The sequence below is a fragment of the Prunus mume genome, linkage group LG3 (genome assembly GCF_029339155.1).
Source record: "Prunus mume cultivar Tortuosa linkage group LG3, ASM2933915v1, whole genome shotgun sequence".
In the NCBI taxonomy this organism is placed as follows: Eukaryota; Viridiplantae; Streptophyta; class Magnoliopsida; order Rosales; family Rosaceae; genus Prunus; species Prunus mume.
Genome location: NC_142700.1, coordinates 18,158,976 through 18,180,590, shown reverse-complemented (window position 1 = coordinate 18,180,590; position 21,615 = coordinate 18,158,976). Strand labels below are relative to the sequence as shown.

The 21,615-nt window shown below is 35.8% G+C and overlaps 1 protein-coding gene and 3 pseudogenes across 5 annotated transcripts in view; all 4 read right to left on the bottom strand.

Annotated features, from left to right (window-relative positions):
- Positions 1–1,794, bottom strand: part of LOC148918969 (protein TORNADO 1 pseudogene) — a 3,248-nt pseudogene extending 1,454 nt beyond the window's left edge. The window contains exons 1-2 of the transcript XR_016125334.1: positions 190–1,794; positions 4–92 (exon numbers count right to left, since the gene is read on the bottom strand). The product of XR_016125334.1 is annotated as a protein TORNADO 1 pseudogene (transcript). The remainder of the gene's footprint in view (positions 1–3; positions 93–189) is intronic.
- Positions 1,795–2,692: 898 nt separating this feature from the next.
- Positions 2,693–6,522, bottom strand: LOC103326633 (heterogeneous nuclear ribonucleoprotein 1). Of its 3 annotated transcripts, none has more exons than XM_008228880.3 (5): positions 6,252–6,522; positions 6,015–6,049; positions 5,501–5,728; positions 3,989–5,174; positions 2,693–3,380 (listed from the first exon to the last, which is right to left on the bottom strand). In XM_008228880.3, exons 3-5 carry the CDS (start codon positions 5,720–5,722, stop codon positions 3,367–3,369), a joined length of 1,422 nt encoding a protein of 473 aa, XP_008227102.2. In that variant the 5' UTR covers positions 5,723–5,728; positions 6,015–6,049; positions 6,252–6,522; the 3' UTR covers positions 2,693–3,366. The 3 variants fall into 3 exon arrangements, with proteins under 3 accessions (XP_008227102.2, XP_008227101.2, XP_088904725.1); XM_008228879.3 differs by having other exon boundaries at positions 6,015–6,137; positions 6,252–6,521; XM_089048599.1 differs by lacking the exon at positions 6,015–6,049.
- Positions 6,523–12,521: 5,999 nt separating this feature from the next.
- Positions 12,522–14,594, bottom strand: LOC148918968 (putative inactive receptor kinase At3g08680; annotated as a pseudogene).
- Positions 14,595–18,600: 4,006 nt separating this feature from the next.
- On the bottom strand, positions 18,601–20,218 carry LOC148918967 (putative serine/threonine-protein kinase WNK11; annotated as a pseudogene). Its single transcript, XR_016125281.1, has 2 exons — positions 19,405–20,218; positions 18,601–19,289 (listed from the first exon to the last, which is right to left on the bottom strand). The product of XR_016125281.1 is annotated as a putative serine/threonine-protein kinase WNK11 (transcript).
- Between the last annotated feature and the right edge of the window lie 1,397 nt (positions 20,219–21,615).

Below are 21,615 nucleotides of genomic sequence, written 5' to 3'. Positions count from 1 at the left end.
AACTGGGTTCACTAGAGATCTTACCTGGTCCACATAGGGAATCTTTGAAGAAGAGAAACTCTGCAATATGGAGTTGCACAATGTAGACTTACCTGCAACTCGAAATCCGAAAACATTTTAGGAGACAACATGTGCTTCAGACAATCAAAATTTACAAACAAAAGTTAGATACTTTAACTTCAGAGTTACCTGCATATTCTTGTCCACAGAAAAATGCTCTACAACTCTTGGGTACTGTAAGTGGCATGTCCTTAAGCAAATCCATTTCTGGTTCAGGCCTCCCATTCTGGCCTAATCTTTGATAAATCCCGTCGGTCTTTCCTGAGTTTTGCAGTGGTGTTCTTGCAAGATCAATATTTTCAATCCAAGGATTTACCTGTAATGTCTCCATGATTGCCTGCAGTACCAACTCTCCTTGAACACCCTTGCAGCCCTGTAAAGATAAGTGTCTCAAGGCAGCATTCTTCTCCAAACTTTTGAAGAGTTTAACAAAGTCATCTGATCTTAAACTCTCATCATCATATATCCCTAACCGAGTCAAACTTTCGTTGGTCGTCAGCATCAGTAAAATGGCTGCAAGTCCCTCCCTTCCAATCTTGGTTCTTCCACCTCCAAATGTGACAGATTTTAAAGTAATGTTTGCTTGATACTGTAGGGCAGAGAACCTGCTCAGAGGACATAGTAAATGTTCAACTCCTATACCTCCGAACGCATTTCCATCTAAATACAAGCTCTCCAAACTCTGATTCTTGAAGAGTCCAGCTGCCACATACACAACTCCTTTATCTTTCAGGCAAGTTTTGGACAAGTTTACCTCTTTGAGGCTGTGATTCTGTTCCAAAACCCATCGAAACTCCTTAGCCCATCTTGATTTCAGCCGGACACCAGTCATGTCGAGTGACTTGACAGTTGAGTTCCACCCGAGAGCACAGGCAACCCGGCATGCACCTGAAAGGTCGAGCCTGTAAATTCGAAGTGTGCTATTCTCAGGTAGAAACTCAACCACCTTAGAACTTCTTTCCCCATTTTCTCCACTCCAAACATGGACTTCCATAGTCCTATTCCTTGCTAACACTGCAGAAATAAGTGGAGTTGCAGTGATCGAATACGAGTCAAATATTGTCAACAGCTTCAGTGTTGAGTTCACTTCAATCATCTTTGAGAGCTCTTCTGCGCCTTTTGACCCAATAGAGTCTTCCCATATCTGTACCTCCTCCAAGCTCTCATTCACCTTAAGAGCAGAAGCAAGAAATCCAGCTCCAGCAGACCCAATAGCCGATTCAGAAAACATTATCTCTTTGATCACTCTATTTCTCTTCAGAATCTCAGACAACTCTGACAGGCATTGTTTGTCAAATCTGTTTCTCTTGAACACAGCTTGCTTGATGTTTGAACAACTCTCAAGCAACACAGCAAGATTGCGCAGTCGTTGTAGTTCCCATTCAATCTGGTGGAACTCCAAGTTTCTGAGAAGCAGCTGGTTGGTTTTGGCTGTTCCCAAAACTGTGAGGAACTGTGAAAAGTAAGACAGACTGTCTTTTGAAATGTTTATGTTGATGGAGCTTTCTGTTTCCTGGTAGCAGCCAGAAGTGGGCTGAGAAAGGTAGAAGGAGATGTTGTGTAGGTTGAGGCTTTCTGATTTGATGGCTTCCAGAGCCCATTGGAGATCTTTGAGATTCTGGTCTGTTGCCATTGCTAGAGCAGGAACTCTTTTGAGCTTTAGAAACTATATAACAAGAAAGTAGCCATATCTTCTGGATCAAAACAGCATCAGTGGCCTTTTTGAAAAGTTAAGCATACTCTTGATTTTGAGAACTGTTGTGCAATATAATAAACTCTTAAAAAGATTGCCTAACCGCGTATTCTTTTTGGGTGTATGGTCCAACTTGTGACTTTCTGTCTGATTGGCAATGTAATGCATGACAGAAAGAATTCATTGAGCCTTTTACGGTGAGGGCCTTTTATGATTCGTATTCTCTACTTCCATCTCAAGTTATGTATGCCTTTAACTGATCTATTTATGTATTCTTGTATTTATTTTATATATCCGATATTGGGGAAAATTGAATCTAATGCCTCGAGTATTAGGATAAATCTCTTGTCAGCATTCCTTACTGTCTTTAAGCAACCTTGTTCCAAAGGTATGAACAAAACACCTCTCTCATTCATTGTTTTTGTATCGGCTCTGTCCGTGCATGGCAGTGCACCAGAGTCTTCCACATTACACGACATGTGGCCGTATCCACACCTCACGATTGCTCTGCGGAGGTCAAGAAGCTTAGAACGGATGAGAAAAGAGTTTTGAGGGGTGCAATGGGATTGTCCACTTTATTGACATTTTGGGCCGTGAGCAGGACATCTTTTCTCTTGTTTTCCCATTGAAAAAAACAAAGGAATCCTATAAAGCAGAAGAAAAAGGTGACTGAGTGTTGAGACAAATTAGCTCTCCTTAATAGGATCTTAATCATTGATTCATTGAGACTACAGTATAGCTTAAATTTAGGCCACCAGGCCGTGTCTCAATGCCACGTGCAAATTTAAAGTTATTTACATTTTCCACAGCATTAAACCCAAAGTAAAATGCTCATCCCTTACACATTGACACACTTCGAAAAATACCCTATCATTTACAAACCCGCATGGAATCATTATACTTAACATCTTAAATGTGTTTTTGTGATGCTAATGGAGGAAGAGAAATAAAATTCTTAATGCACCCCTTAGCGGTTGAGCTAATCAACCAACAACAACAACAACAACAACCAACCAAAAAAAAATCACAAACAGAAGAGTAGTATCTGACACTTGCTTCACACAACTTTACTTAAAAACAATGAATTCAGTAACTTATTTGACGAGGATCCCAGTTGGGCATCCCTCTATTGTTTCACACTAGTAAATCAGAAACCTTACATAAAATCTGAGAGAAAAGCAAATCCCAGAAGAAACATAAGAACCAGCAACTTCGCCAGGCTAACAGAAATGAAATGAAAAAAAAAAAAAAATCAATGTTCTATCTCTTTCGACAGACTAATGCTGGCTGGTCTCGCTGGAGATGCAAGGTACATTAATTGAAACCATCTTCCTGAGTATATATCCGCAATCTGATTTTACACCTCAATCAAACTTTGAGAAAGGAACCTAAGCTTTCAAGGAAGAAAGCAAATCCCAACCCTTTGACACAAAATTCCATGAAATTGCTCTCTGATATGTATACTTCAAATCAAGGAACCCCGTTAGAACTATATGATCAGTTTCCTTATAAGCTGAAAATCTTACTAAGGGAGACGTATACTATTCACAATCCTTCAGTGTTTGACTGGTTTCACTTCACCTACCATCACCTCTTGATACCCAACAAATCACCTAAGCAGCAATTCCTGAAGTACATAGTTATCAAATTTTAAAAAAATACTATAAAAAACTGAATTCCATGAGATAACATTTAACTATCAGCAAATAATTAATTTCACAAGTAAACATAAATGTTCAAACTTGTTTATATGTGTAAACAAAACAATTTTAGCCAACTTCAATGTGCATGATTACAAGTTACTGGGAGGGTGCTGGAGGGGTTAGACATCATCCAAATCAACTTTTAAAATTGTGTGTTTGGGTACTGGAAGGGTTAGACATCTACCAGCACCTCATATGCAAAATTATATGAGTGACTCAAAATAAGCTTCAGAGTTCTTTTCGAACCATAACTAAGAACAGTTATCTCTTACAGACATAAATATGCACTTGTATTCCATATCATTGATATGATTGTAGCAAAGGTGGTGGTACAATTATTCCATGTTGGGTTTAAACATTCATAACGTTCAAATATGAATCATTCTCAAAGTATAAAGATATATCTTCAAATCAATAATAGAAGTAACTGTGCAAACAGTAAGCAATCAAATATTTCATATTCCAGAAAAAATAGTTGTTCATTTGGAATTAACCAGTTCTCTACAAAATTCAGTTGTAAGGTGATAGTTACCTCTATTTGGTTGTCTACTGGTAACATTGTAACTTCCAATATAGCCCCCAGAACTTTTGGCTGTGATGTCTGCAGGTAAATCACCCAGGCCATAACCAAATGTGCTAGAACCATCTAGCTCAGGACTGGTAGAGCGCCAAGTCGAGTCACCATAAACTGAATCACTATGGTACAAGTCCCCATAAGACCCCTCATAACCAACAGTTGATGTGGGAAATGATGATGTTGGGGCACCACTGTTTCTTCCGTATCCTCCTCCTCCCAACCCAAAGCTGCTTTCTCCACTACCATAACCACCGGCACTAGTATAGCCAGAAGCACTGCCTCTACTTTGAGTTGAAAAAGAATTAGGGCCCCAATTTGAATCATTATTTCCTATAGCAACTCCAAAGCCCCCATTTTCAGCACTCAAGTAACCCCCAGTACTGGCAGGGTTTATGTTATTGTTGATGCCACTGTTTGCCCAGACATTCCGATTGGTTGAGCTTACTACAGAACTGCTCCTTCCATTACCTGCATTATATCCAATAGGGGTAGTATACCTGTTTGAATTGGCATTATAATAGGGGCTCAACATCCGTGCATATCCTAGACTATTGCCAAAGTTGGAATTCCCGCCATAGGTTGGGCTCAATCCTGGCTCTAAATTCATACCCAGTCCATATCCAGTAGTGCCAAATGGAGACAACCCGCTACGACCACTAGAAAGTGGATTGAACCTAGTATCCATACTGATGCCGAAACCTCCAATTGGGCTCATATTATAACCTTGAGCATAACCGTTAAGCAAACTACTGGTCCTACCTGGACTATAGTTGTATCCTATCAGAGGGCTCCGGGTGGGCCCTGAGGATAGCTCCTTAGGGACTGCCCTCTTGACCTCAACCATCTTACCATTGAGTTCATGAAATGTTTTATGCAGAACTCTGTCAACTGCCTCCTCCGAGTCATAAGTGATAAATCCGAAGCCTCTTGGCCTTTGGGTGTTGTGATCATACATTACTACAACATCAGTGACTGTACCAAATTGATCAAAGTACTTCTTAAAGTCACTCTCGGTGACTGTGGATGCTAAACCTCCAACAAAAATCTTTCTCGTGCGTCCAGGACCAGGGGAACCATGAGCAACCCCAGTTCTGTTTAAAATGTTCTGATCTTCCTCAGGAACAGCCTTCTTTGCTTCCACCTAAGATTGAAAACAGAAAACTGAGCAAAACTATTGGTGCCATCTTGAATTCGTGTAGCTGTAAGTGTCAACTTTCCTTCAATGCAGATTCCAAATAACTAATTGCATTTTGAATTGATTGATTCAAATCTAGAGAGAGATAGAGAGAGTGCATGAATGCTTTTTTCCTTTAATTGTAAATGTGAAATCAAAGTCATGTTTGAAATATGATCCTTTTTAAAATGGAAGGTTATACGACATATTTCAGTATTGCAACTAAGATCCTATAACGAAATGGAAAAATACCAAGTAAGTCCGTGATGCAAAAAGATAGTTGTGATACTCACTGTGCGGCAATCGATCATGTGCTTATCCATAATGACTCTTTCTGCAACTGCAGGATCCGCAAAGACAACGAAACCAAAGCCACGAGCACGACCGGTTGCACGATCCCTCATGATCACAGCCTCCACCACCTCTCCATATTTCCTGAAATATTCTTTGAGCCGTTCCTCATCTGTGTCCCAGGAAATCCCGCCAATGAAGAGCTTGCCAAGATCTGGTTCCATCCTTCTCTGTAACAAACAATGATAAATTCAATAACCCAATTCAATTCAACTGAAAACAACACTTGCAAAGATATACAATTCAATATAAGTTGAAAATCCAGCAAAGAAAATTCATAATTCAATAGGAAAGCCTAAAGCTTTATCATTGGAACAAATTCTGGATTGTCAAATTACATGGATGGTACACAATCATATACTTTGACAAACTCCAAAAGACTCGATATTGAATAGAAAATGCGAAACAAAGAGATCCAAATGTGGATAAAAGCAAGCAAAAACGAAAAGCCATTACCTTGTCTAAAATTCAGACAGAACCCAAATAGTGCTCTGATTGAAACAACAATTAGGAAACGTCAAATTCAATCTTGGAACATCAGATCCTTCATGAACCAATCAGAACAACAAAACGGATTTCCTAACAACCCCAACAAATGAAAATTGAGCAGAGTTCTCGTGGATCAGAGACCCATGGAAGAATAATTCAAAAGAAGATCAACAAAAATAAAAATCAAAAGGATGAAAATTTTACCATTCGAGGAGGACCCAGATGAGAAAATGATAGAAACTAAGATCTAACCAGTGGAATATATGTAATGAAAACAGAGGATGTGGTGGTCATCCTCTCTATACACAGGCTTTATTTCTCTCTTTTCTATTCTTTCTTTCGTGGCTATTCCACTTCCTCCCTTATATATTTAAATATAAAAAAAGAAATAGAATTTGAAGCTCAGATAGATAGGTAAGGGACAATTTTTATAAATAGACTGACAATCCACTGGTCTAAGAATATTTGGAGGAGCCAAGGAGGGATGACAGCGGATGTTTCTTTTGCTAGAAGAAATAGTTGTTCTTTTAATATTTGGACAATTTATACCACACCTTTAATACAAAGCAATTCAAATACCGTTATTAACTAGCTCTTAATTTAGTGGTATTTTTCTTCTTAATATTAACATACGTCCCGATTTCGAATCTCCAATTCTCCATTCATGAAAAGAAAAAAGCAGTTCAAATGCAGCTGCTTAACTAGTTGAATTTGGATTGCAAGTTAGCACAACACTAACATTAGACCTTTGCACCTTTTAGTCTTTGAAACATGCTGTTCGTTTTTTAGCTTAAAATGTCTACAATAGTTGTTTGACAAAATTGCCCATGTGAAAGGTTTTCAACGGATCTTTAATGACCAAATTATGTAAATTATGCATATACCTTTTATGATTCAATAATATTGGATCCAAATTGGATATTAACTTATGACAATTTCTTATTTATTATGAATAAATAAGATCTCTAGTGTTTCTAGACATGAACAAATGAAACATCGTCACATTAGTTGGAATATGAAAAATATGTGCTTCAATTATTTTTTGAAATTTAACGAGTTTTTAGAATAAATTTACATTTCCAAAAATTACTATGTGATCGTAAGTCAAATGTTGACAATAACAACAAAAAAAAACATTAGAATTGCCAACGAGTGTATGAACCTTACTTGTCAGAGCGCAAACGCTACCATGATAACAAAAATAATGAAAATATGCTTCTACAATTTTCACTTTTGTAAAGCAAAATTGTTCCTTTTGCATTGTAGCTTGCAGACTTGAAGTGAAAACGAAAAATCAGTAGGTATTTTTGACTTCAAGTTGAAGCCAATTTGTTTTTACCATTATGAACCCAACCAACTATAGAGGTTGCAATTTGCCTATGCACTTGAGAGTTGAAAACTGTAAATGCAGATTAGTAGCTTCCCTTCATGAGCTGCTCTTGTCAGACTTGCAAACATGAATGTTGAGGTTGAAATTTGTTCCTTTTTTCATCATTTATCTTACTCTCATAATTTCTCCCCAACTGGGCAAACTGTCTCGTAGCTAGAGCCCTGGATTTTTTAACATTCTGGGTCTCAAATTCTGTTCCAAACAGTTGCATGAAAAAGCAAAATCAGAGCAAAGATTCTTCATAAATTGTCATTTTCAAGTTGCAGATTAAGTGAAGTATGGAAATGTCACCCTTTGTGGCCCATTTTGTTCTTGTGTGAGTTAATTGTGGAGCATTAGGACCACATGCAATTATACATTGCTGTGCTTTGTGATTCTCATAGAAGAAAAATCTATAGGTAGAGAGAGAGAGAGAGAGAGAGAGAGAGAGAGAACAATGCATATCCTAATTTATGCATGGATGATGGACTGGAAGAAAGGATAAGAATCGGCGTGACCACACAGAAGATCAGCCTCACGATCAAAAACAGAAAATCCATTTGCTATTGAAAAGTTGAAAACCCATAAAATTAGATACAAACAGAAAGGTGGCATTTGCATATAGGGACGGGACAGCAGGTTGACCAGCTGTTCAAACAGATTGAGTTAAATAGAGACCACAAAAGAAAATAAAGTTTAATGTAACAAAATTTGTTTATGTGTAACATGTATCAAAATTAAATTTTGGCTAACTTCAAGGGATTAAGAGCAATTACTCTTGTAGCCGGAGTCCTACACTCCAATTCTCCCTCTCTCAATATCACTTGTATCGATAAAACATTAACGAACTTCATCAACGTATCAACTTCAAAAATTGTATGTTTGGAACACTAAAAGGAATTTTGAGGCTCCCTACCGTTTTCAAAAAGCAAATATATAGAGGAATGTAATTGTCAATGATATGTAAAAAAAATAAAAGGAGCTGTTATTGGTACAAAAAAAGAAGAAGTCATTTTGCGCTATTTATTTATTTATTTTTGTAAAAACAACTAAAATACTATTGGACTTACCAAAATAATTAATAAATTTCAATTTTGAAGTGAACTAAAGAATTCAATTTCGACTTTTCCAACATAGTGCAAGTAGAAAGCAATCTGTTTTGGAAATTTCCCTATGTTTGTTTCTTTCACAAAGATATTCTCCAAACATTGTTCACCAAATTATATATAATTTAACTATAAGAAAAGAAATATATATATATATATATTATTTGAACAACTATGTTGGAATGGTTAGACTGATGGTATACGCATAAGATTAAATATTAACAGTTGTGTTTCACCTAATTTGGTTTGGGAAAAGAATTAGCTTGGGAAAATAAATATACCTATAAAATAAAAACCAGTGGTTTCGTAGAAAATAAATAAATTGAAATTATAACAAGTACCCAAAGCTCTTGATTCACCATTTTAGGATTGAAGGTTAGATATTAATTTTTATGATGTGTTATAAAATGAATACCTTTTACGTCAGATCATCGGTGTATCAGACGTACAAAATAATTTTTCATCCACAGAAGCTGCTTTCGAGTAGTTGCATAATGGCAAAGAACATTATTGCATGTGTACTTAAAGAGGAAGAGCAGGTAATTAAATACAATTTAGAAGTTAACATAATACAATTTAGGGTATCAATTCAGGAACATGATCATTGTGGAGTGTTGTTTTTTAAGGGAGGAATAGTGAAGGATAAGGCAGAAGTGGGAAGATGATTTCACATGAAAGGTTGGGTGTAGGACCCACTGGTATTTGGCTAGTGGGCCAATAAATTAACTGATAATGAGTTGCCTAAATGCCTGCCTGATCCAAGCTGGAGGCGTCAAATCATGTTATTAATCAAATGTGTTTTTAAAGAAAAAGAAAATCTAACAATGACATATGATATTGAAGGCAAATATAGCTGTACGCTCAGAACAATGAGAAACAAGATCCTTCGATTTTGAGTTACTCGCGTTACAAAATTATTTTGTTGATACTAGGATAATTATGAACCTATATTTAAATTTGGGTTTGTCATAGAAGTTGAAAAATAGGTGAGTTTATATATATAAAAGCAAAAGGTAGATAATGGTGAAATATTTAAAATATCAAAAAATGTCTTTGATTAATGCAAACATTAAGAATTGAAATTATTAATTAAATGAGGATAATATGATAAATTCACAATTTTTCATATTTTAAAAAATTAAAAGGAAAAGAAAAATAAGATAGTGGATCCTATTTTTATAGACATTCACAATTATCTTTTTTTTTTAATTCGAAAATAAATTTAAAATTTTTACAGGCGAGAAATGTATATATATAAAGCAAAAGTCAGAGAATGGTAAAATGATTAATGCAAACATTAAGAATTAAAATTATTAATTAAATAAGGATAATATGGTAAATTCACACTTTTTCATATTAAAAAAATTAAAATTAAAAGGAAAATCAGATAATGGATTCTATTTTTATAGAACACAATTACCCATTATCTTTTTTCTAAAATTATTATTATTATTATTTTTTAAAAAGCATATCGCAGAAGTAGCAGGCGTGTGCATGTAGAGAAATTAGTGTGTAGAATACTACTAATTAAAAAAAAAAATTATTACTAATTAAAAAAAAATTACTAATTAAAAATTGGGAGGTTTACTAAAACACTCAAAATGGGGGCTGAAATTATAAAAAAACCCAACACCCAAAACACTTTATAAACACACCCAAAACCCATCATTACACACACTCAAAACCCATTTATAAACACACCCAAAAAATATACAATTGTTGATTTTGGGGTTGATTTTGGGTGTGTTTCTATGTTTAAATAGTATTTGGGTTTTTTTATAAATACATGTCTAGGATTGAGTTTATTTATAAATTTGTATTAAAAATTCTAGGGCCTATTTTAGGCTAGTGCATAGAGTTACAAGGGCCTATTTTAGGTTGTCCCAAAGAATTACTACTAATTAAAAATAATAATAATTAAGGAGTACCAAAAAGAAATCCTATATTTTCTAAGGTCAAGGGTGTTAGTTGGATTGGCTTAGGTTTTGTCTGCGTTACAGTGGTCGCAGTACAAACCCACGTTACTTGTATGTCAGTTTTTTCTCCTTCCCTTCCTAACTTTGACACCCCCAAAAAAAAAAACAGGAGTATGTAACGCTCAAGGAAGTTAATATTGAGTACTGACAATGGTCAAAATACTGCCCACACAGAAATCCTATCTCTTTTATGAGAAATGGGTCAGGATGTGTTGGAATTAAATTTCATCTAAGATGTGTCTTAAAAATAAATAATATCATCTAAGATAATTTCTGGATGCTGATATGTTGACAATGTTAAGTGACCAAATACAACCTAGAAAGCAAAGAAATGCCCAACCATCCTAATATGGCTTGTTAGTCAAGATCATGGATGAGGAAGCCTCACGCGAATGACTTGGGCTGCCTTTATATATGATATATGATATATCAATTGTAATTGGGACTTTTCTTCAAGCTTCTACCATGTCCCTTTCAGTACATGTCATAAATCTTGGAAGAGAGTAGGTTTTTCAATCTTACAGTTTTTATCAAGTACATTGTCTTCAATAAAAAAGAAGTAACAATTAAAAAGTTTTTTTAGGGTTATTTCATGATTTGATATAAAAATTAACTGGTAACAAAATGAGATGTAAGATTTACATTTGTATTGAATCACCTATATTTCAATTGTAAATTATCGTTGTATTCTTCGATATGAAGCTTACATATCATGGCTTATAAGTATTGTATCAAGCCACATACACCAATAGCTTTTGCTTCTGAAATTACTTAATCAAATATTGCCCCAAGTTGAAGTTTCTCATGGCATATGCTGTTTGCAGTATTTAGGATGGACTCCCAGTACAACATGCCAGGGGTGATATTTGATAGCTGAGCCACTTGCGTTCTATGTTTCCATCTTGTTGTTGATGCACATATTTAACCAGCTTTTGAATGACTGCTATTTATTGGTTGGTCTGATCTTAAATGGATGGTGACTCTCCAACTTCAGAAAATATTATCCTAAATAAATACATTGATTGATGGTGGGCCAAAATAAGCCTTATGAAAATGCTATTTTACTGATGCAACCTTGGCCACATGTAGCATGACCCAAAAACCACCATTCACAAAAGTAGCATTCCCTAGTCCCATGTAAGCTCAAAGCTTTAAGTAGACAAGCTTAATGCAGCAACTTAGGTGGTTGTTAGCAACTAATCACTTTGCACTTTAGATTCTTCATTTTGCAGAATTGGTAGCTAACAATGATGCTAAACCTCCTCGATTGAATTTAATTTAATTTATTTTCGAACGGGGATTCAAACTTGAAACATCTTCTAATATTGAGAAGAGAGATACCACTAAACTAATAAGTAGTCGATGTATTTGATTGAAAATTTGGAAGCTTTGCTATTTCTTATTAATATTTCTGTGTGGGTTTCCAAACTTTTGGACCAAGCCCACAAGTGGAAGGGCCCATTTATTTTTCCTTAAAAGGGGTTGTCCCTCTCTCTTCATTCACTCTCATTTTTGGTCTCATTTTATATGTAAATTGTGACTCTTAATTCATATGGTGGAAACACAAAAGCTATCGACCGCCGATGTAATCGCGTTATGTCGTGCTTGTGTGATTTGAGGGTTTCACCCTACTTGATCAAATTTTAGCATCAACAATTAACATAATTCTGTTTTTTTTTTTTTTTTGCAGCTATATACACATAACATAATTAGGTAGTAAGCACTTCTGAATATGAATATGGATCAACTATGGTCTGCTTGTATTATACACAGGTAGTCTTCGATTTGCGACATGCAAAGATGCATGATCGTGAAATGCAGCTTGACATGCTCATAAGTTTGTAGTGCACCTAATAAATACATTGGCTGCTGCATTTTTTTTTATCTAGCAGTAGGAAATACACAGATCATTTGTACCCAACGGGCTACTTCTTTCTGCAGAACGTAGAGAAAAGGCTTGTTTGATCATCTACAATCCGATATCGACGTAAGCGAAAATATGCATACAAAGTAAAACCTTCAACTAGTAATTTGATCCAGGACTGTCCCAGGTCTCAGGTATGATGGAGTGAAGCATGCAGCAGTTGTCTTGATAGGCGCCGCACTCTGGTTGTGCAATCTGATGAATTCGAATTGTCATGCATAACCTCTTCAATCCTCTCATAAATTTCTGCCACAGTTGGCCTGTTTGTGGGGGAAGCTGATACACATTTTAGGGCAATGTTGAGAAGAGGAAAGGCCCATTCTTTTGCAGCTTTAGCAACCTCCTTGTCAAAAACCTCTCCTGTCCATTCTTCCTTAACCATGGCAGTGACCCACTTAGGAAGATCTATACCAGTTCCTTCCACTGTTTTGCCTGTTAACAACTCCAGAAGAATCACTCCAAAGCTATAAACATCAGCCTTTTCTGATAACATTTTCTCAGGGGCTGTGTAACCACTGGAGGAAATGACACATCCTTTCTTGGGGTCGAAGAATCTTGAAAACCCGTATTCACTAATTAGGGGTTCCTCGTTGTCATCCAAGAGGATATTTGAGAGCTTGAGATTCCCATGAGGGATGCACTCATCAGATCTCTGATATATGAAGGCTAGGCCCTTTGCAATGCCGCGCGCTATGGATAGCCGAACCCTCCATGGAAAATCCCTCTTACCCTCTATGTAGCCTGCAGATAATCAAAGGCATGCATAATCAAAATGTAGGAAGTAAATAAGGGCCTTGTAAATTCTAAGTGATTCAAAATTTATGAGAAATATACGTATTTGCCCCCAATTAAATTCAAGTTTCGTTTTATTTTGCATAAATCTATAGGTTGTTTTGGGTTGTGAATAAAAGCCAAAAGGATGAATGTTCTGTTTGTGTATGTGTATATATTGGTCAGTTGATGCATTGCAATGTATAGAAATATTTGATCTCAACTTACTCTCAAGCAGGTTTAGCAGACTTCCATTGGTTTGAAACTTGTAGATCAGAAGTTTTTCTTCATTGCTAGAATTGTAACCAACAAGAGGTAGAATGTTTGGATGCTTTAGGTTCCCTATCTGTCTCATTGTTTGGCCAAACTCCTCAAAGGGTACCTGCAATTTCTTCAACCTTTTGACTGCGTATAGAGCATTGTTCTTGAGTATTACCTTGTAAAGGCTGCTGCGAAAGGTCTGGTTTCTCAAGTCTGCTGTGGCTTCAAGGAGGTCCTCCAATTTAAAGCTCTCGTGTTCTTCAACAAAGAACACAAGCTCTGAGCGATTTTCTTCTGGCTTCTCTTCCTCTTGAATCGTAGGAAGAGGCATTTTGTGTGGCGAGTCTCGAAGCGACTTCATAATCTCCCTATCTGCAGCTTCTTCGCCTTCCTCCCCGCAAAGTATGTGAACAAGAGAAAGAAGCCAATCCCAACAATTAATGGTATCATGAACTTGTATCTCTTGTACCACGATTTACCGGGAGGATTAGGATTGCCACTAGTTGGGCTATCTGAGGCTGCCATTATGGTCACCGACTCCACAGCCTTTTCCTGGTTTTTCAAGGCATCATTTCTCTGCAATCTCCTTGATTTCTTCACATATGTATAATGCTGAAATTCCTCTTTCGAACGTGGGCTGGTGGTAGTAAAATGATTGTCAGATATGTCCAATCTCCTTAGATCTTTCAGTTTACTCAGAGCCTTTTTAGGTATCCTCCCACTCAGAACATTGCTCCTTAGATTCAAATAGGTTAGCCTTGTGCAGTGCACTATTGAGTTAGAAATAGTTCCCCGGATTTGGTTTCTTGCTAAGCTAACATATTGAAGATTTGGGAGCTTACATAGTGAATCTACATCAAGTATGCCTCTAAGATTCAGATTTTCAAGCCTGATTTCCGTTACCGAAGTACCCTGTGAGTTGCATTTCACACCCTTCAACTTATGCATGCAGGGATTTCGCCGCATAGACACATTGTAGCCAATGCTGAGTACATGTTGAGGATCAACAGCTCTAATGAATTGCCGCAAAGCTTCATATTCTGATGACTCATCGCCCATACATACTGCGATCGAGAAGGAAAAAACCCCGATGCATATCAGCCCCTTCAAAAGCAGATTGAAACATCTCCTGCTCAGCATTTTTGTTGGCTCTACTTCTTTGTTGGACTCATCAGAAACTGAATGAACCGAGATAAACTACAGTTTCTTTTTTCCTTTTCACTTTTTTCCCAAAAGTCTTGAAGGCATCTCAAAGCAAGTATATAGGCTCACAAATTACTATGTCAGATGAGGACATGTTTTGTATACTACAAAGTTTCATAAGTATTTTCTTCAATGTGTGAGATAACCAATGTTTGGAAGTGTTTGTTAATTCGTTATGTTCAATGTGTTATCAAAGTCATTGAAACCACGTATCAGATGAATTCCACAATTTGAACAAGTCTGCATTACTTTGGTTTGCTGCTTTTTATTATTTTAATTATTCACGAATAGATTGCAGAGAATAGAAATCATTCTGAAGGTAAGAGTGAAGCCAGCTAGGTCCGTCTTCCATTCAGTAACATATTGCATTACAAAATAAAACAAATTTGACTAATTAGTGAGCCACAAAATTACATGAACGGGTTGGTTTGATGCTTATTGTTGTGGTACAGTCATTTCAGTTGGAGGACTAGAAGTTTAGGGCACTAAGTATGTTGGATGATACATTTTGACGGGTATGTCTATAATCTATCTGTGTAGAAATGATTAATTTATGGTAATGACTGTTATTTATTTTTGGTTTTTGTCTTTAGGGAAGTCAAGTGGTTACATAGTTACATAGTTTATACGACATCATAATTAATTAGGGGCCAACATAGATAGGGTGTGGGTAAAAATCAATGTTCCGGAGCTACCAAGATTAGGTTGATGGTCTAAAACATAGGATAGGTATGACTAGGAGCCAAAAAGTTTTGTATAAATATATAAAAACAACCTACAAGTTGGACATCTCTATGAAGAAAAACAAGAGACAAGAGAGTTAACAATGAGGTGGGGCTGGGCACCGATGAGTAGTTTTATATTATATATTTAACTCTATTTTTGGTTAATATTTTAGAAGAATTTTGATATTTTGAATTATATATATTTCACTATAGGACTTTCGACTTCCTCTGGAGCAAAACATAATCAAATAGACGAATTTTAAAGTAATTCCAGTTGGAGGACTTTCACAAGTCACTTAGCTTGATCGTATCAAAATCTCATATTATTCTACCAAGTTGTTATTTTCTGGCAATAAAATAAAGTAGAAGTGCGCGGTGCTGGAATAGTGATATTTTGGGCTTTTATTGCACTTTGAAGCCCAAAATGACCTCGGATTGGTTCGTGGCCTTCTGGAAAAGTGTTCAGAATATTTTTATCTTTAGAAAAAGCCATCTTGGGCCTGATTTGGAAGAGATTTGAGGCCAAAACGTGGCTGGACAGTTTAAATGCAGATTCTCCTAGCCTAATTTGGACTTTATGTCGTAGTATTATTTTATTTTAATTAGTTTCTTTGTGGGGATAGAAAAGCTGGAGGGGGCAGCTTGTTTGTTATTTAAGTTGGTTTTCACGGCAATATTGGTGACTTCTTCTTGGCTTTTGAACGTGACATTGTGGAGAGCAATTGTTAGGGTTTTGGAGTTTTTGCAACTTTAAGGTGTTTTCGTTCTTTTCCTTCTTAATAATATTTTTCATGATTTCAGTTATGAATATGCGTAACTAATTTTATTTTGCTAGGGTGATTAGCATGAATATGTAATTTTTATTTAATTGCTTATGATTGATTGCATGCATACTTTGAATTGTTAATCAATGTTTTAAACTATCTAATTGTCTTAATACCTGATCACCATTAGAATTTTTAGAAAAGTATTTGGATGCAATTTTGGTCGGAAGGTTTCCTGAAATTGATGCTGGCTTCTTGTGATTAATAATTGTAATTTCACTTAAGATGAACACCACATCTTAAGCGTTGCATGGTTTTTCTAAGGGTTTTCACAAAATTTAATGAGTCTTTCATGTTTAGATTTGATTCGAACGTCTGGACGGGTTGCATGTTAGATATACGTTCTAAGCAGAATTCAAATTAGGAAAACCTAACCTTCAAAGTGGCATGTGCGAATCCTAAGTAATTGGTAAAAATTCGTAGGATTGCTAGGTGATGGTGAAACCCTAGTGCTTTTATAAATTGTTATTTAAAACTCTTTCCTCTAATTGTAATTGTTTTTGTTTAAAATTTGTTTTTAGTATAAAATAATTTCATAATCATCTTTCTCAACTTTTAATTTTAGGTAGTTAATTGGAAATTATTTTTACATAAATTGCTAAATAGTCCTTGAGGAGAACGACCTTGCATGATCATATATACTATTCTTGCAAGTATTTTATGTGATTTTAACCTTAGTTGCGTGGATGGTAAAAATTGTATCAGGCACAGTTCAATCCCGCCGGTTATTTGGCTACGCCGGCGACGACCATGAATGTTGAGAATTCATCCCTTCTTCTTCAAGGGCCATATACGTCTGTCAGTTACATCCTGCAGGTTTTTTAATCTATTTAAATATATATTTTTTAAATTAATCGAATTTAAAAAAATGTCATGGCTAAATTGATGATGTGCTTATGTCATATTAGCAAGTTAAAGATTTTATTGACGGAATTAATAGAATGGGGCAAAGTGAGAACCTGAATAAAAATACATATGGTGCAAAGGTGCAAAATAAGATGGTCTAAAATATATGGAGTAAATTGAGATTTTAACAACACTGGGGGCAAAAAAGTTAGAATTATGCCTAAAATAAAGCATATGAAGTTCAAACAGACCAAGGAGGACATCTAAAGATTACAACGATTAGAGGGCTTAATATCCAGAAAAACGGCCGAGTTGACCAAACCGAAGAGTGGCTGCACCTGCAGTGTTCTTTTTGGTCGTTTGGGTGTACATTGGCTCCAACGTACCGGTGCCAACCCTACACAAATCTAATAAAAGAACAAGGAATTCTTATGTGTTACACTCACATTGTCACATTGTGGTATCAATCCACTTATGTTATAGCACATATATTATTCTATGATATATCAATATTATTCACCCATATTATAATACTTAAATTAGTAACATCATGTCACGGTGTGAATGTCACACCTTTTTCAAAAGAATGTATACAATATAAACTTGTCAAACTTGGGCCTTTAAAAATTAAAACTTTTATGTGGATAAACAACTCCAAGGGGATACATAAACATCATAAATAAATAAAAATATGATATGTCTCCAAGAAGAGCCAGGAACACACGGATTTGCCGCATCAAACAAAGCATATTTGGTAAAACCAAAGACTGTAACAATAAAAACATAAATCTAGAACTCTAAATGAAGAGGATGATGATGACATTTTTACATTCTTCAGCACGTCTCCTCATGTAGGACAAATATATAGTTGGCTATAAATGCAATCAATTCCAATTCCTTCGAATTTTTTTGGGGTTGCACAATGGGGTTATTTATATTTTAATTCTTTTTTAAGGGTTATTGATCTTTAATATTCTTTTTTCAGAAATCGGATAAGATTAATGAATTATATTTTGGGAACACTGTTCTTATATTTTATCACCAGCCATTCACGGAGGTTTGATGCAATGCAAAGACCGACCCTTTTGCTTTTGCTTGGAAAGAAATGGAAGCAACTCACTGCCATGTCTTTCCCACAAGACAAAGTGTGTGTGTGACAGCAAAGGCCACAAGGGGAATAAGGGCAATTGGCCACTCCCACCCACTAACCCTCTTCATCATTGTGTTTTGCTTCACGCCAAGAGACCCTGGCTCAAATTTTAAAATCCCTTTTGCTTAATCAAACATTTGACTTCACTAATTTTTTTCATTAATTACTTTTCAATTTTAATTTCTTTTCTCTGACTTTGCTTGAATAATCTAACTTAAGATTTAATCCATGCTTGTTTTAATTTGATTCAACACTACAAGCAAACGTTTCAAAAGCAGGAGAGTGCTTTACATGAGAGTCGACTTCTGTAAAGAGTTGGAAAAAAATATAGATAAACAATTGGTACCTCCATCCACTAACCTATTTTGATTGCAAAAAAATATATGACAGAGAAATCGTCATAGGTTGGAAACAATTCAAGCAAAACCACAAAAAGAAACCCAATCTTCATCTAACAACAACAATTAATTTGTAATGTGAAAATCCTATGTACAAAATCAACACCATGATTCCAAAATCTATCCTTATCTAATTTCCCTTCTAAAAAAGAGGAACCAATTCAGAAGTTAAAACCCAACCCCGATTCGTACATGGAGTTTAAAAAAGTAAAAAAAAAAAACTAAAACTAGCACTAACACATATTTAACTAGTCAATTAAACACATCTAACAACATAATTACTTAGCCATGATTGATCATGAGTAAACATTTTCTTTGTTATCATCATCTCCGACTTCATCAAAAAATGGATCATTGAGGAGTTCAGTTGCAGAAGGCCTCGCTCTAGGTTGGGCGAGGCACTTCTCAACAAACGCCTTCACCTCCGGATCATTGACCTTGTTCAAGGATTGGGGTCTTACCCCAGAGGTTACCTTTTTGTATATTTTAGCAACATTGTCGCATTCACTATAGGGAATTTCCAAGGTCACCATCTCTAGCACACACATCCCAAATGAGTATATGTCCACCATTTCAGTGTAGTCCTCTTCATACAGCTCTGGTGCCATAAATTCCGGGGTCCCTAACACTGAATGCGCTGAATGGTTTTTCCCCACAATTGCAGCCAATCCCAAATCACCAATCTTCACCTATTGAACCATAAATTAAAAATATATATTAACAAAACTGAATATTAAAAATAATAATAAAAAACCCCAAAAAAGGTAAAAATGAAATAAAATTGAAGTGATCAATTATCAGTACCTGGCCAATATTCCCGTTGATAAAGACATTGCTGCAATTGAGATCTCTGTGGATAACACAAGGCTCATGGGTATGCAAATACTCAAGCCCTTTCAAGATCTGCTTGGACCACTTCTTCAAGGCTATCAATGAAACATGCTTATGCTTCTTCCTATAGTCCCTCAGATTCCCATTTGTACAAACTTCTGTCATGAAATTGAGGGTGTTATTCTCTGCGTCCCGCCACACATTATACAAGGTAATGATGTTCTTGTCTGCCAGGGATCTCAGCAACCCAACCTCGGCGTAGAGCCGTTCGATCATGGCAGGGTCATTGGTGAAGTTACGTAGCTTGACTTGGTTCCATGCCACCTCTATGCCCTCTTCTTGATCAAACGCCCGGTACACCTTCTTCACTGCACCGCACCAGCTCGTTGTACCGCCCATATCTCCCCGTGGGGTCGATTTCGACGAACGGTTCTTTGTCAGATTGATCTCGGTTTTCACTCGGCATCTGCAAGAAATAAATATTCGTCCCAGAAGAAGAATAAAAAAAGTTTGGAAAGGCCTCAAAAACCAATGAAAGAACTTATTTTGGAAACTCAATTATAAATACAAATTAACAAAGAAAATCTATACAATCTCTGATCAACCCCAGAAAATAAAAGTCAAAGATTAGAGCTTCAAGCATATATTTCAGCACATAAGAAAATTTGAGAGGAAAGAGAAAGGTGGTTTACCTTGTAGGCTCTCAGACGCAAATATTTTTCTGCAAAAAAGAAAACGTAAGGGAGCAAAAAAACAAGCAAGCACAAAACAACGAAAGCAAAGTGATGAAAAGAAATAGGGTTGAAGAGAGGTGTGTGTATATATAGGAGGTGAGCCGCGGTTAAAAGTGAAAGAAGGAGTAGGTAGGTAGGTATAGGGGGGTTAATCCTGATTAATTTAGATAATAAACAAGATTGAGCCGTTTAAGGATAAGTAGGTAATTGTTGATCAGATTGGATTCGGAAAGATAAGCCTCCTCCACATAGATATAGATCAAAGTGAAGTGATGGTAAATTTCTAAAATGAAAGTTACTCCGATTGGTTATAGAATGTAGATCTTATTATTATTAACTCAGAATTGGTTTCCATTTTGTTTTTGTATTTTGTATTCAATCCGAAGTCAAATTTGACACATCAGCGTTGAGGATCTGAATCTTCACATAAGTCGACATTGACGGTCTGGATGTTTCTAGCAGTAAATCAAATCACATGTGCTTAATTTAATTGTCACGCTCACAAGGTGGAAATTAAAGACCAAAATGAAAAAGAAAAAGATCATAGAGAAGTTAAGAAAATAACCCACAATAGCTTTATTAATAGTGTTAATAAACCCGTTGTAGTTCTTCATTTTTATTAATAAAATTTCCATTGTACCGTCGAGATTCTCTTAAAATTACTCGCAATAGCTTTTACAAACAATTTAGACTTAGTGCCCGTTTGGCATTCTTATTTGTGGTGATAAGTGATTTTAAAAAAAATTTGGGAAGCACAACCCATTTGGTAAACCAAGATAAAATCACTTATTGTTGAAAATTGCTTTGTGATAAGCTAAAAGTCTAATGAGGTGCTTTCATTTTACGATTATGCAGAATCAGTTTCGAAGAAGTGCTAGGTTTAATGATTATGCGAGAATCATTTTCTGATTATGCGGAAATTAGTACCAACAACTCTTTTAATAAAAAGTTTACCAAACTCAGTATTTTCCCACATTGATTTCTCTCACAGTAAATCTGGCATCGATTATTTTCATAGTACAGCAATGCCAAACTGGCCCTTAGAAAGGATGGTGTATCACCCTCACTGTGTTTTTCTGTGTGAGTGACTGGTGCTTTTTGCTGGCACATAGAATAATACTGTAGCATGCTTATGTATTTGGAATCGAAGTGACAAAGAAATAAATCTAATTCACATTAACATTTTGGACGTTGATTTATAGTATTGATTAATAAATCCACATATATTTATTAATTCATGTGTCATAAGTATGCAAATGGTGTATTCTTTACAATATAGTATTAACACATATATACATATTACAATATTAGTGGATCGATAACACTAAATGACAGTGTTATATATCACATTGAAAAATTCCTCGCCGTATGCCTCATAAAATTATTCTATGTAATTAGATGAAGTCATATTTTTCTATTAGTGCTCCGGTTAGGTGCTAGAAGATCATTA